The 15,025-nt window shown below is 39.9% G+C and overlaps 1 protein-coding gene across 2 annotated transcripts in view; it reads left to right on the top strand.

Moving 5' to 3' along the window:
- The window catches only part of FAM135B (family with sequence similarity 135 member B), a 369,078-nt gene extending 365,093 nt beyond the window's left edge, over positions 1-3,985 (top strand). For both annotated transcript variants that reach the window (XM_019528199.1, XM_019528198.1), the window contains exons 19-20: positions 1,324-1,437; positions 2,985-3,985. In XM_019528199.1, coding sequence (XP_019383744.1) covers positions 1,324-1,437; positions 2,985-3,190 — 320 coding nt within the window. In that variant the 3' untranslated portion in view covers positions 3,191-3,985. The remainder of the gene's footprint in view (positions 1-1,323; positions 1,438-2,984) is intronic.
- The last annotated feature ends 11,040 nt before the right edge of the window (positions 3,986-15,025 follow it).

The following is a 15,025-nucleotide window of genomic DNA, read 5'->3' as shown; positions in this document are numbered from 1 at the left end:
TTTTTTTTTTTTAACCACACAATGATATTCCACAGCTGAGGCTGTGACAGGAGGAGGAAATTAATGAAAGTTTTGTCTTACTTGTGATTGAGTTTTCACCTGCAGGCCATGCTTTCTCTCATAGTACCATAATTGATCATACGCCTCTCTCTTTCCTTCCTTTAGCTGTATTGCTTTCTGTACAAATCCCTGTGATAGCACTAATCTATACATCCTGCAGACTGGAAGTCCAGCCCAGTTCTTTGCACTCCTAGTTACTTCGGTGATCTGTGGATCAGAGCCTAACTTCACTCTTGTACTACTTCTTGAGTCTTGCAGCATGCAGTGCTATATATGATGACTCCTTTCACAATGAAAGCAATGTGCTTCATAGTTCATAGGCTTATAACCAGCCTATCTCTTTTCTTATAGATCCGGTTTATGCATTGGGCTACACAGTGATTGTTAATGAAGTTTAAATTCATGCATCTTAGCAAATCTGGGTGCACGAGCAGTAAATTAACAAAGAAAAATAAGCAGACAAGGTTCTTTGGGTGAATCTGATATCTTCTTTTATTAGACCAACTTAACAAAGAGAAATAACGCATTTGGGGGATAAATTCCAAACGTCACGGGCTTTTAATCACCAGCTGAAAAGGAATGCCTGTACCCTATATTTAAAAAAAAAAAAGCCAAAAAATGCTTCAGAGTCCGTAGTAAGGATATAAGACCAAATATATTCAATTCCCTCTCCAGCCTGGTCATGTCTGTGATGTGTATTTCTTTAAAAAAAATAAATGAATAACTTTCCTAAAGTAATGGGAATGTCATGCCTTCCTGAGTAGCCACATGACACCATTACTGGAAACCTCATCCTTCATCTCTGTTTTACCCACATATCTTGTTTATTTATGGCAGTCATTCATTGCATCAGTCCTGAATCTAGGTAGGCCTCACTGCTGAGAACACGGACATACATGAGAGCTCCACTGAGCCTAATAGGAAAGCTTCTGTGTGTGACGTTACTCGCATGCATGAGTTTCTTGATGGAGGCCATAGATCAAAAATTGTTCCAGGCAGAGACAGTGCTCTTACATTTTTCTTCTCAGCATCTTAGTGTGCTCAGGGATTAAGAAGAAGTGAGCATTGGCAACCATTTGCCTCCCAGCAATGACATCCGTTTATTGGGCGGCAATAACCTTTACAAATATATGCCGCCGATATTCTTCATATGACATTTGTATCATGAAATTTCGAACATGTAAACATGACATAATCCTGGCAACATTGTTGTTGTTATATATCACTCCAGTATAAACTATATGATGGATTTCTTTGTTCCAGGTCTTCAGTACTTTAAAAATGTTGTGCTGGTGGCGTCTCCCCAGGACCGATACGTCCCATTTCATTCAGCAAGAATAGAAATGTGCAAAAATGCACTTAAAGACAGACACACAGGTACGTTAACATCCTTTCCATGTTTCCTGTGCCATTTGCTAGCTTTGTTGATGAGCAAGGTCTTTAGTTTAACTGAGGATGTAGCATCATCATGATTCATTAGCACAATAAAAAAATTAGAACTCAAGTGTTAATTTGATAAGCAGAACTGTGTTTTCTTCCCACAGCAAGCTACTGAAATCAATTCAGAGCAACTTATGGAACTCTTTGATAAATAATACATTTCAAGTTGGTTTCAAAGGGTTCTTCTTTCTTACCTTTTTTTTTTTTTTTAAAGAAATGTGCTGATAACAATAGAATCCATTTGTAGCAACGTTGTTTTCCAGCTTATTGTATTACCAACATTTGATCACCTTTTTTTGATGTAATGAGCCTTGTCTAAAGACCATCAAAGTCTTGTCTTTCATTTCAGTAGACTCTGATTATGCCCTGCATGATTTAAGTGTCGGTGACATGTGAAATCATGTCTCTGTGAATAAAATTCATGAGCTGCATTCATGACTAGGTGCAAATCCCTCAACTTCAAGACCTGCTTGTGCCTAAATTGTACTGGACTGTGATTGTCTTTATTATCAGCATATAGACTGTTTCTTTAGAAGGTACAGCCATTCTGGTTTTCTCAAGCTCTCAGAAAATATAAAATATGGTATATACAAAGTCATTCTTTTTGCATCAATTTCACATGAATAAATAGAGTTACTCCTGGTAGGTGGGAAGAGAAATCCAGGGCTAATGGGTTAGACAGTTTGGTGTTGTGCATCGTCAGGATCTGAACTAAAGCACAGCTCCATTTCTTTCCAAACCCAGATACAAGCTGAAGAGAGAAGGGCACAAAGGTGTAAGTAGCAACTTCAGCAGCCTCAGCAGACATGCTGTTGAGCACTGGGGAGCAAGAAGGAGAGTGCTGAGCACCGTGGGGTGCTAGTGGCCCCCTCTCTAAATTTGCTAGTGTGCTTCTCATCCCACCCTAGTTCTGCTACTGCATCTTCTCACCAGGGTCTCAGACCTGCTCCTTTAGGGACAGCGTAGTAAATCCAGATCCAAGTTTCATATACATCATTCAGGTCCCTACAGAGCACTTACTGGTTTCCTAGACAGCTACCCATATCCCGTACGCAGATCAACTTAGTATTCAGGAATACGCTGCATAGTCTTTGGGCTCCTTTGCCAAGTCCTTAAGTACCTGCATACCCCATCAGTAATCCTTCTGGATTCTGCCTTGCAGAGAGATATGGTTCCAAGTCTGTTTTCATTGAAGAGATGCATGGTTTTGCTCTTGACTTCAATGGGACCAGATTGAGTTCTGACGTAATTTATGAAGCCTACCTATGACCTACCTAGCAGATCCAGCAGGCTGCTTTGGGTCCATTTCTGATCAACTGTGTTATGACACTTGCTACACATTTATAATGGGCTCTTGTCTAGAAATTAGTGTTTTGTAACAACTTTCTGATTTCTCGGTCAGTTGTAATTACAGTGAAGCATCAACTCAATGCAACACCTGAATACCGGTATGACCACTGCCTGCCTTTTAAAATCTTCTGCAGGTCCTGTTTATGCAGAGATGATAAACAACCTCCTCCAGCCTTTGATTGGAGCAAAGGACTGCACTTTAATAAGACACAACGTGTTCCACGCCCTGCCAAACACCGCCAACACGCTGATCGGACGGGCGGCTCACATAGCAGTGCTGGACTCTGAACTCTTCCTGGAAAAGTTTTTCCTGGTGGCAGGACTCAACTACTTCAAATAGTGCCTGAAGGACTGGGTAAAACAAAGGGAAGCATTTTGTTCAGTGAAGTAGAATCCCTTAGCCAAATGAGCGCAGTATTAGCAATGAGAAATATGCACGTGATCAGGTGGGACATTAGCACTCCCTCCATTTCCATTTATGTTTCAGAGAATAAAGTGCTATGGCTTTAAGGTATTCACGCTTCCAAATATTGGTGCTTTTGGAAGACATAAGTATTCACAGTCGGTTTCTGTTCTTTGTTCTCATAATGATGAAAGCTCCTTCGGATTTAGTGAAGCAAGCATAAGAAAGCCAACTCTTTAGGTGTGATTGGACCCGTATGATCTCCATTATTAACCCAGGAATGCAGTCACCCTTGGTCATTACTCACATACTTATTAACAGAGCTGTACAACTGTAGCATTTTTGTTGGAATAGTTAACACAAGAGGGAAGAAGCATATATGAACTCAGGTTAAAACCTCCTTTCTGATGAACTGGAAAAAAATGACATATATTTATGTGATCAGAATCCTTGATAGATGCAGCAGTTAGGTTTGTCTAAAGAAAATACAGAGATGTTCCATTATCCTGATTAATCTGTACCATTCATACATTCAAAGCATGGGAAAGGGAAAAGAAATATTTTAAATAGAAGGAAAAAAATCTTGAAAAGTCTCTTTATTTCTTGTTTATTTTTAATCCTTTAAGTCTAAAAAAAAATGTACTCAAGATAGAAACAGCCAAGCCAAGAGGAAGATATTGGAGAAAAAACATGGAATATTGTCATCTGTCAACATGTCTCCTGTTTATATTTTAAAAAAACACCTTGTTTTGCTTATTTTTATGACCTCAGAGGTACAGTTTTTATTTTTTAAATTTGTACCTAAGTGCATTATCCCCAAGGTGTAAAAGTTTTGTCACTCTAAGCTGGCATTCAAAGTCATTCCAATGACAGCAGGATCAAGTTAGTCAAAGGGAATAGGTTGGCAACTTTTCCACAGAAAGTACCTTAAAATATAGGACTCTTCCATTAGGTCCTTTCTGGAATATGTTAACCCCAAAGTGGAAAGCTATATAGCATTCTAATTACTATCATTTAGAGCTGGTTGCAAATTTGTGAAGTGAAATTCATGAAAAATAAATACCTGCATAGCTTTTCCAGGTTTGAAAGACTCGCTTTCCACTCTCTAATTTGGGTGGGGGGGCGGTTATAAAGGATTTTTATTAAAATGTTATCAATCAACAGTTGAAATGGCAAAGTTCAATAACTTTCAATGAGTTTTTCATATCAATTTGATAACTTTTCAGTAAAGTAGAATATAATAATTTTACAAGAAGGGACAAATTTTAGGGAAAAAAAAAGATCAAGTTCTTCACGCACCAAAACTGTTTTTGAAAAAAAAAGACAGGTTTTTTGATTTTTATGATGCCCATTTTTTTTCCAAAAAAATTTTGACCAGCTCTATGTACAGTGTATTATCTTGCAGTGAAAAACAGTATGGTGGCACTAGGTGTTAAGGATCTAAACTTTATTAAGGTTAAGGGAATTATATTCTTTAAAAGAAGTCATTTCCAACAAAGTTGCACTGGGAGCCCTCAAACACTGTGAATGTTTTGGACAAGATGTTTTTTTTTCCACACAGGTAGTTGAATAAAAAGGAAAGGTGATGGGGTAGAATTTGAGATGAAATACTTCATGAAAAGGAGCACTGGAAAGTGGAATAACTGGCAAGTTAATACAACAAAAAATAATAGATTTGGTATCTACTTATTTGTAGATAAGAAGGGTGTGAGGAATAATATGCAAACGAGAGGTAGGTGGGATGGAGATTCTTTGAGAATAATCAGCTAGACTGGGCCTGAGGACCATTTTCTGCCCCTCAAGGTCATGGTGAAATGAAATATTAATGGTTGTCACTTACACACCATGTTTCAACATCAGAATGCTTTGTAAGCATGAACTATTAATGTAGTACCTGAGTGAATAGGTAGAAAGATATTATCATCCTCATGTTCAAGAAGGGTATCCAAAAGCTGAGACATTTTGTCTTTCCATCAAGCTGCAAGGAGTGTTGAAGTCAGTATTGAACTCAAGAAAGCCTAGAGTCCCTTTTCTTGGTGGAGATCAATAGATCACATCTTTGCCTCTACAATTTTAGTGCCAACCAAACCTGTTTACCACACTTTATAATTCCTTCTCAGTAGAATTTTATATTAAAGCTCCAACAGTAATAAAACAGAGCCTATAAGCTATGGTTTCACGTAGGTGGAGGGCAGTCTTTTGCATAATGTATACCAAAATGTGTGTCCATTCCCATTCGCTACACTTGAATAATACTGTATTTGCTGGTACTTTCATGAGTCAGACAAAACCCTTGGGCAGTAGAGTCTTCTATTTTCAGACCAGCAGTCTTATCTTGTAATGGCTTTGCCTTGCATTTTTTGTTGGGTACCATTTCCAGCCTTTAGTGTGTGTGTGCATGTATGTCTGAGTGTGCGCGAGAATGACAGGCCCTCCTATGCCAATGGGATTTTTTGCATAAATGAAACGGCAGGATTTGTTCCTACAGGTATATGTAAATGTATCTTATTATGTGTGATGTTTACCTGCGGTCTGATCCAAAGCTCGTGAAGTGGATAGGAATCTTGCAGTAGATTTGAATGAGAGTTAATTTGGGCTCGTGCAGCCTGGTCTCGTCAAGAACGTTGCAAGCCACTGATGCGGAGCCCAAGATAAAGCCCAGTAAGGCCGTCTTTGGATAGGACCAGATGTAGATTTTTATCTTCCTTGTGCTGCCAGAATGGTGTGAGAAATATTGGCAATAACAGTCCAGTTTAGTGTTGACTTGAAGCTATCAGGTGTCTCCTTTTTTTATTGGGATGTTGTCTTTGTAAAGAGCCTGAGTATTGTAAAACCTATCTTACCTACAAATATATACTGCGGTTGTGCAGAAATGACACGCCGTCGTTATATTGTAAATAACATCTAAATGTTTGAACATCATTAAACTAATCAATCTGGCCTCATTTGAAAAGGCTTTTTTATGTTGATTTCTATTGGGCTATATGTAAATATTAAAACAGATCTTATTGACAACTATTGTTGTTGTAAGCAAACTATCCGCATAACTGATTGTTTAGCATTTTGTTACACAGTAGGTCTTTGGGTTTGCTAGTCATTTCTCTTTTTTCCCCCTTTTTTTAATGTAAAACCACTTTTAATGATAATGAACAGAACTAAATATCAGTATTACCAGCAGCGACTGACTTTTTTCATACTAGACAATCCACATCCACATTAAATCAGTAATGCCAGTTGTCTAGTTCATAAGAGGTTAGGTGGAGGTTTTCAAGAACTGGAAAGAAGGTGGAAGCAAACATCAGCTCCACAGTTGATGTGGATCATCATCATACCATTAATATCTAAAGGAGCTGTGTTGATTCATACCAGATTGTTGGGGTTGGACCAAAAAGTGATCTAGGACCTCAACTTTTGGTAATGACTGGGTACCTATGAGCACTGAATCACACCTAGGTTGGGGGATTTGTCACATTGACCAAGCTAGTTCTCTTCCTTGATTGCTGATTTTAATTCTCCCTTGCCTTCCCAGAACTTTCGTTGAAATAGCTTGGTGAAGGTTTGAGACCTCATTCTTTTGGAAGAGGAGATAACTAAGAACAGCAGTGTTTGGCCCTACTTATTAATTACCAGACCACAATATAGACAAGTGGCATAGTTACCATTTCTTGAGAGCAATTCACACTATCTCGCAATCAACTTTCTAGATGCGCCATTATCATAAGCTATATTCTACATCTCAAATGCATCGCACATTACAGGGAATATTATTACCTTGAAGTGGCTTCTAAACCAGTTCAGCCAGCTCCTCTCCAATGGCGGGTCATCTAGTTTCTGTAGGATGCCATATTATTTTTGAAAGCTAAATGAAGCAAACTGAATAAAATGCTATTGACAGATTCATAAAAAAGGACAAAATGAAAAGAGAGTGAAATGTGTTGTGAATGTACTGATGGGTTTTCCAACCATAAACGGCATTTTAGTGAAAAAATGATAACAGCTAAGCAGCCTGTGGGATGAAAGGTGCTCCTAAGTGAGTGAAAAATAGGAGGTATTTTAAAACAGGAGAATCATGGCGATAGCATTTCAGTGGATATAATGCCCCATTAATAGCTTGGTGAAATTCTCTTAACTCAGGGCTCATAGGGTCTTGCTGACTGCTTTGAGTGCATTTTATCTCATTTGAAATTGCAGGCTACAGATCTTATTTCCTGCGTTAGAATACAGAGACTGAGACACCTAGGATACACAGCAGGAATATATTTCAGTACTACAACTTGTCATGGGGAAGTTTGAATGCGAACTGCTCTAATGGCTTATAGAAAGAAACATAAGCTGCATGCTAGTGAATGGTGAGTGTATCTCAAGAGAATAGCAGTGGTCTCTAGGGCTTGGTTAGCTTAATTTTAAAAAGCTGTGTTTTCAATCCAACTTTATTTTACCTGGAAATATTAGTGGGTGGTTCCATTTATGCATGGACAGATCTTTGCATGTGCACATTGTGTGCTTGTGCACCTATTACTGGTAGCAGCCCATTTTTAAATTCAACTGCCAAATGTTGCACGTACAGTTGGATGCACTACCAGATGTTGAAGGGGCAAATAAGCACTTGCTTTAAAAATTGTGTGTGTGCCTGCCTTTGGCTTGTTACGTGTGCCCATTTTCTCTCTGAAACGACAAGTTTTCTTCAGCATTAATAACGTGGGAAATTGTAATCCTCAGAAGAACCAGTACATCTACTAATGATTTCTCTTCTTACAAAGGTTTATGCAAATATCCCAAATTTGGTTACATGGATGATAATGATGGGTTGCAGTGGCATCAATCAAACTGTGCCAGTATATTCCTGCTGAGGATCTTGCCTGCTGTTGGTATATTTTCTCTGTTAATTGAAATGTGCATTCAGGGACCAGTTCTAAAGCCTCATGTTTCATTAACTATGTTTTCACTCTCCCCTTCCTCAGTGAATGTCAAATACCATTTTCCAAGGACGTAGGTTCGTTGTGTTTTATTATTTTATTCAGTGGTTTTGAAATCAAATACTTTCCCTCACCTGCTGGGTGGTGTGGTGGCTCAAGAGGAGTGAGTTCAAATACTGCTCTGGACTCAGGGTGAAGGCTGTGCCCCAGTGTGAATGGGCACCTGCTCATTTGAGATGGGGAGACAAAATCAGCCAGATATAACATTGATCACATAGCTCCTCTGTGTGTGTTTGGCCACAGAAATGGGTGTTCCTTATACATGCTGTCCCGGTGGGGAAGACCTAGGGCCTTTCTTATCCATCTGATAATTCCTCTTCTAATATTTATCGGCTGTTTCCCCAATGCTTTGTTCAATGCATATAATAATTAGCCAGATCCCCAGCTGATGTAAAACAGCATAGGGCCTGGTGTGTTGAAATCAAAGAACGGCAATGTATTCATATGCTTGAATGTAATGGAGCTAGGTCAGTCGCACCAACTGAGGACTTGGCCCAAAGCACAGAAATGTAACAGGTTAGTATGTATCTAGCCATCATGTAGTCTTTCTTTTTGAAGTAGGCAGCTGCACACTTGCTTAGAGGAAACATTTTGCCATACACCAAATCACTGCAATGCCAGTTATGGCATCTCTTTAAATGACAGAGCCCTGTGAGTTGCCTCACAGTTTTAGAGGAAAAAACTTAATGAATTGGCTAACAAAATCTAGGCAACGCTGCTGCTTTCTTTGATTCTCCCCTTACTTTTACCTATTTGTACATAGAGCACTCTAGTATCGGTGTAGGATCATGCAGTTGGCAATGTTTGCTCAAGAGAACCCCTTTGGCACGCTAACGTACCGTTTGGGTCAAGACGGAAGGACACTGGCAGATCTGATTGGGAACATCCTCTTAGTACCAGGTGGGGAGTTTTGTCCATAATTTCACCTAGTTATTTTCTTTTAAGAAAGTTTTCCTTTTATTTTTCTCCCCCCACCCCTCCAATCTGCTATCCACCTGCTGAAGTGGAATCATGTTTCAGGGTTGTTATTGCTTCTGATAGTGCCAAGGATGTGCTCACTTTTCAAAAAGAAATAATACACAATCTCTTGTGCCCATAGTACCTATGAAAACAGAGTTCCATTGTGTACAATTAGTTTAAGCGAGGGGAGAATCGCATCCATTGATCAAATGAGGCAAAATTGAGCAAAATATTGAAGGCACAGAATCAATTTGATAAGTGTACAGAGAATAGATGTGCACCAGGTGGAAAATATAAATTAGTTGCAGTAATCAAACTACATCAGATCAATAAGACCATGCTGACAACTTGTTTTTTTTTTTTTTCAGTGGAGCCCCGGCTCTATGTCCACTTCTTCAAATATATCTTAATGAGCCCACATACCTGCAAACAGAGCTTCAGGATTCAACTCCTGCATACCCAGATGATAACATTTGCACCTGCAAACCTGTTGCTCACACACATGGACTTTGAACATCAACATATCATCACCTGCAGTGCCACTTATGCTTTGGGTGCCAGTGGCCTGCAGAGCACATGTGCACACAGACCTGAGCGCTTAGGAGTCAGATCTGTCCAAAATTAAGACCTTCCGTAATGGATATAGCCAGAGGGAGAGAGAATAGGTCAAAAGGCCTAATAACTCTACTCACCAAGAGGATTTCAGGCATAATCGATTTTTCCGGATGTCCACGCAACCAGCTTCCACAATTTATTTTGTAATCATCCAGATAAAACACCATGTTTATGTTATATGTCATTCACTCCATATGTTCTACTAACCTTCTACTTTGTGTTGTAGTATACAGTGAAGTCTCAAGTAGTAGAACCCCTGAAATATCTACCTTTTGGTCTTTTAGTAACCAGTTTTGGGAAACTTTTATCTTTGCCTCTGTGCTCAAGAATTGGCCAAAATATGGGTATCCCAATTCAGGATAGAGGCTGGGCAAGTAAAGGACATCTCTTTTTATTCTTTCCTAACGTTTATGAATATCATGGTTCATGATTTTAAAAAAATCATGTATTTGTATAAGGTATAGACATATCTAGATGTGAAGGGAAGAAAGATGAAGATGAGAGAAAGGAAGACATTTTGCGTGACTTACATCGTTAACTTCAAAGATAGAAGTCAGTCAGTGCAAAATTTGACTCCTGTATGCTTACTGCCATTATTGAAGTCGGTGAATATTAGTGGGCCCAATAAATTCTTGAGCTGCCTGATCAGTAGTTATTTATTTTTCCCAATTCCCCTTTTTTTTGAGTTTCTCATTGAGTAGCCGTTGGAGCCAAGCAAATTACCTGCAGGCAGTAAATTTGAGGCTTCCTCCACATCCTCTGAGATGAGAGATTAGTCTGCACAGTCAATTCTGAATCTCACAGCATGGCAATGACAGGTTGATCTAAGCAGTCTGGAATGAGATGTGTTCAGGCTACAGCTTCTGCAGTTTATAATTGGCAATGCCAACTCTCATATGGTGCAGCCATATATCTGGGCACATCATGGATTTGTTTCTCTTGGCTTCTGTCCCCATCAGCCAACATTTTTTTAGCCTGGTAGAGCAATTAGCTTTACTTTATTTTCTGTAGCTATTTTAGTCTGGCTCACAGAGACATATCAGGCCAGTTTCATGGTCTGGGCAGAGGAGGTACATGGGGTAATACTGGGCTGCCATGCTACCGATGTCAGCAGCTATTTCTATGCCCCCCAAAAGGCAGCACCTAGGCTGGTACCCTAGTTGCTCCCCTCAGTGATACTACTCTTGGCCTGTGTCAACGTTTGTCCAGTTTTGCAAAAAAACAAAAAACAAAAAAACCCTTTGTTATTGTTACATTTCCTTATACACTAAGTATTTTGCTGGGTTTTTTTTCTTATAGAAATTTTTGTTTTTTCTTTAAATATTTTGTTCCTATGACTTGGCAGAGGGGAAAATGTTGATCTTCTTGTGCTGCTTTTATATTGTTCAATTAAATAGTTGTGGGATGCTTTGGAGAGGCTGCTAGGTAAGGATGGGACCAAAACAGAAACCTGGACCCATGTACTCCTGACAGTTCAGACCCAAATTTGGATTTAGATCTTAACTTTGTGCCTTGAATTCAGCATTCAAGGTAAACCCATGTAGTCACTGCAAAACCCCAGGTGGTAACTCCAAAGGCTAAACTGATGAATCATATTAAGGAAGCATTATCACCGATAAATTTAGTCTTTGCAAGTCTGTGTATAAAGCTGATCTTTAGTTGTCACAAGTGTTCTTTCCTTTCCATGTTGTGTTTTCTGATCAATGGTTGCAGTGGAGTATCATGAATGAGTTAGGTTGCAAAAATTTCTGACACAAGGGGAGAGATCCAGAGAGGAAACTTTGTTGCTTCAGATGGGATGTGGGAAGAATTTAGGTGCCAAGGCCCAAAAGAGCAATCCAGAAAAAATCCTTGACTTCAACTGCAAAATGCATTAAGCCTCTACCTGTTAGGCCTCATTTATTCAGTATACATATCCTGAACCTCTAGTTTCCCTGGGGCTTGAAACTTAGATGTCCAAATATGCAAAGCACCGTCTTGAGCAACTAGACACCTAGCTCGCATCTAGAATCATTTGCCCTCCAAAAACAAGGCGGAGTGACACAAAACAGTTACCTAAGTACTTATCACAATAATGGTAGCATCCACAGTTGATGCAATAGCTTAGTGGTTAAAGCACACAACCTGGAGGTGGGGACTTGACTTTGAACCCCTCTTCAGCCTGAGGGAATTCGAACCCACATTCTCTACTGCCCGTCAGAGGGCCTTAACACCAAACTAGAAGCTAGTTTGGGTGGGGGCATTGTGTAGCCACGAATGCGGAAGTCATGGGGCCGAGAATGGTGCAAACGAGAGGGGGCCCGCCTGGCTAGGGCTGTCTGGTGGGAGTGGGATTTCTGGATTGTTCATACATTATCCAGAGAAAGGTCACTGGATGGTGTACAACAAGAAGCCAGGGACCAGAGTACAGAGTCCAAGACGCCCCACCTCCCTGCTAACATTTATCACCTCCAGACTGGAGTGAAACTCTCTTGCGTGTTCTCCTTCTGGCTCAGTGACTCTTGCATTCCTGAATGCCTGCCTTCATCCAGAGTAGTGGACAACCTAGTGGGTAGGCACTCTACTGAGAAGTGCGGGGTACAGGTTTGGATCCTGTCAGGTTGAGGAGGGCCTAGAAACAAGGTCTCATTTGCTGTCCGAGCGCTCTATCCAGGAAGGCCGATGCCAGTGGCACCCACTCTTCTACTTGCATGTTAAAAAGTTGAAACCTGATCCATCAGGTACCGACCTTCAAAGCAGGACTCTGGGCTCTGGCCACGTACATAGATAAAGGCAGACCTGAATCAGACACCTACACTCTGGATAGGAGTAAAACTTAGGACTCTCCCCTGTGTTCGCCAATTCTCATTGACTGTCTCTTGATGACTCCTTTCCACCTGGGAGTTCCTGTGGATTAACCCTCAAAGGTACCTGACTGTCTATATTAACAATATAGGAAGACCTAACTTTGGCCTAGCCATCTGGGGCTTGGAACCTACTTTTTACATGAACTGAAGCCTAATTTTAGTTACCTAAGGTGCCTTTCTGGATGCCGCTTAGCAATTGTGTATGGCTTCAGGCACATGGGGCTTTAAGGAAGAAAACAGAAAGTAGAAATAGTTTGCATGTGCTTTGTGAGAGCTAAGCTAAAAGTCTGAATTTTTGATTTGCACAGAGCTCCTCTCTGGCATGCTATGCTGAATTTTCGCATGCTTCATTTGGACAACCAAAGGGGCACCTATCTAGTCAGCTGTGTAAAAGAGTAACTAAGGTCTGTACTGAGAGCATCAGCCAAGTCGTTTCTTGACGTTCTCTCATAACGTTAGGAAGAATAGTTTTGGTCAGTGCTGGGACTTGCAGCGCTAACTCCTTCCAAGTAGTCTTAGTTGGGCAGATCTATTGTTTCTGTTTCATATATCATTATATTACAGTAGCTCTCACATTCCCCATCAGGAGAAGAGGCCTCATTGGGCAACATTTTTTTAAATTGAGATGGACAAGAACTTGCCCCGAAAAGCTTAGAACCATATCTGCATCGATCCATGAGGTGTCTAAAAGTCAGATATTTAATTCCCTGTTTATATAAGCTTAGATAAATGGCCTGATTTTTCTACGCCCCCACTTATGGATCCTTTAGGCGTTCAGCACCTTAGGGAATTAGGACAGCTATGCTATTTAGTGCTGAAATATTTAGACAACCACGTTTTATAAACTGTGACTATTCCAGAGAACATAGTGGTGTCAACGGGGTTCTGTCCTGCTATCAACAGTGGCCCACTATGTGTTTGATACACAAGGAATTACTCTGCCTTTAGTCCTGGATCCTTTAATTTTTGACTGTATCTTGAGATATATTCAGTTCCTGAAACTCCCATTAAAACTGGGTGGAATTGCAGGTTTTCAGCATCTCTCAGCATCGGGGCCTAACTCCAATGCCAAAGTCAAAACAGGTGACTTCAAGGACCCAAGGGGATTCTTCTCAATGTAGCGTATTTGTTTATACAGGCAAAATGCCTAATGGCAATTCTGAGTTTGATAGTTCCTAGAAATGTTGATCGTGACCGTCAAGGTTTCAGCACTGATATATGGAATGCAATTAAGTCACGGGGAACATTAGTTTGTAAGTAGATTTTTACTTTGATACCCAAGGATATTTCCCCAACACCCAAGACTTACCCCTAAACTTCAATACCCAGGCATTTTAACATGGTAGGTAGTTTGGTTTACAAGGTTTGTCATTTAGGGAGCATGGCCAAACTTAGGAGCTTCCAATCTAATTTTAAAACTGGAATTGGAAAAACAAGTAAACAAACCTCCATCAAATTAAGGGGCTAAAATATCAGATCAGGACAAGGATTGCAGCAAATCTTGTCCTTATGTTATTGTGATGACTTGAACATCAGAAACCATAAAACACTTGGATTTTCCACTCTCTTGCACTCAGCGTGATGAGTAATACATGAGCAAAGGGAGTGTAAGCCACTTTCACCAGCAAGAACACATGGGTGTAAAAGACTGGCGGGCAGCAAGGGAGTTCTCTAGATTGATATTATTTATACATTCCCTTTTTGAGGCTGAATGGGAGAGGCAAGTAACATATGTTGTAACTGGTGTATGTAACAGTAAGATTTTTTTTTTTTTTTTATACAGAGTAAATAATTTAAGAGTGAAAGCCAACTCCGAAGGATGGAGATTATAGTGAGGCTGGAATGCATTTATAAACTAGTTTCAGGGATTTTCAAAAGTAGTCGTTTTTTGTGCTCCCTGATCTAAATATAGGTGCATTTAAGGTGAAACTGCTTCTCATAAGTGGCAGCTGAGGTTATACTTCAACATGAAGTATTACCACCTTGGACTGAAGCTTTCATAATTTCTGAAAATGATGCTTTAAATAAGAAAGAAGAGGCAATACAGATGGTTGGTGTTTGGATAAACTATTCATTCTTTCTTAAAAGAAGACACCAAGATTTGGAACATGTGCTGTTTTCCATTGTCTCTCCCCGCTCCTTCCCAGATGGACGTTTGTCATGCCATGCACTTCACTTGCTTTATTCCTTCCTAACACGTTAACGCTCTTTGAAATTAGGTTTGCACAGAAAAATAAAAAGGACCTTGCAAAACGCAAAACCAAATTGGAGTCGACTCCACTGTATTTCAGGGTAAAACCCAGCAGTAAGCTAATTTTTCAACCTTTTTGGTTTTGACCGAGCAGTATTTACAAAATCTTGATCCTGGGAAGTTC

Source organism: Gavialis gangeticus, unplaced genomic scaffold, assembly GCF_001723915.1.
Source record: "Gavialis gangeticus isolate Ggan-Ray unplaced genomic scaffold, GavGan_comp1, whole genome shotgun sequence".
NCBI lineage: Eukaryota > Metazoa > Chordata > Crocodylia > Gavialidae > Gavialis > Gavialis gangeticus.
The sequence above is the reverse complement of the archived record's forward strand: the minus strand, read 5'-3'. Positions and strand labels throughout refer to the sequence as shown.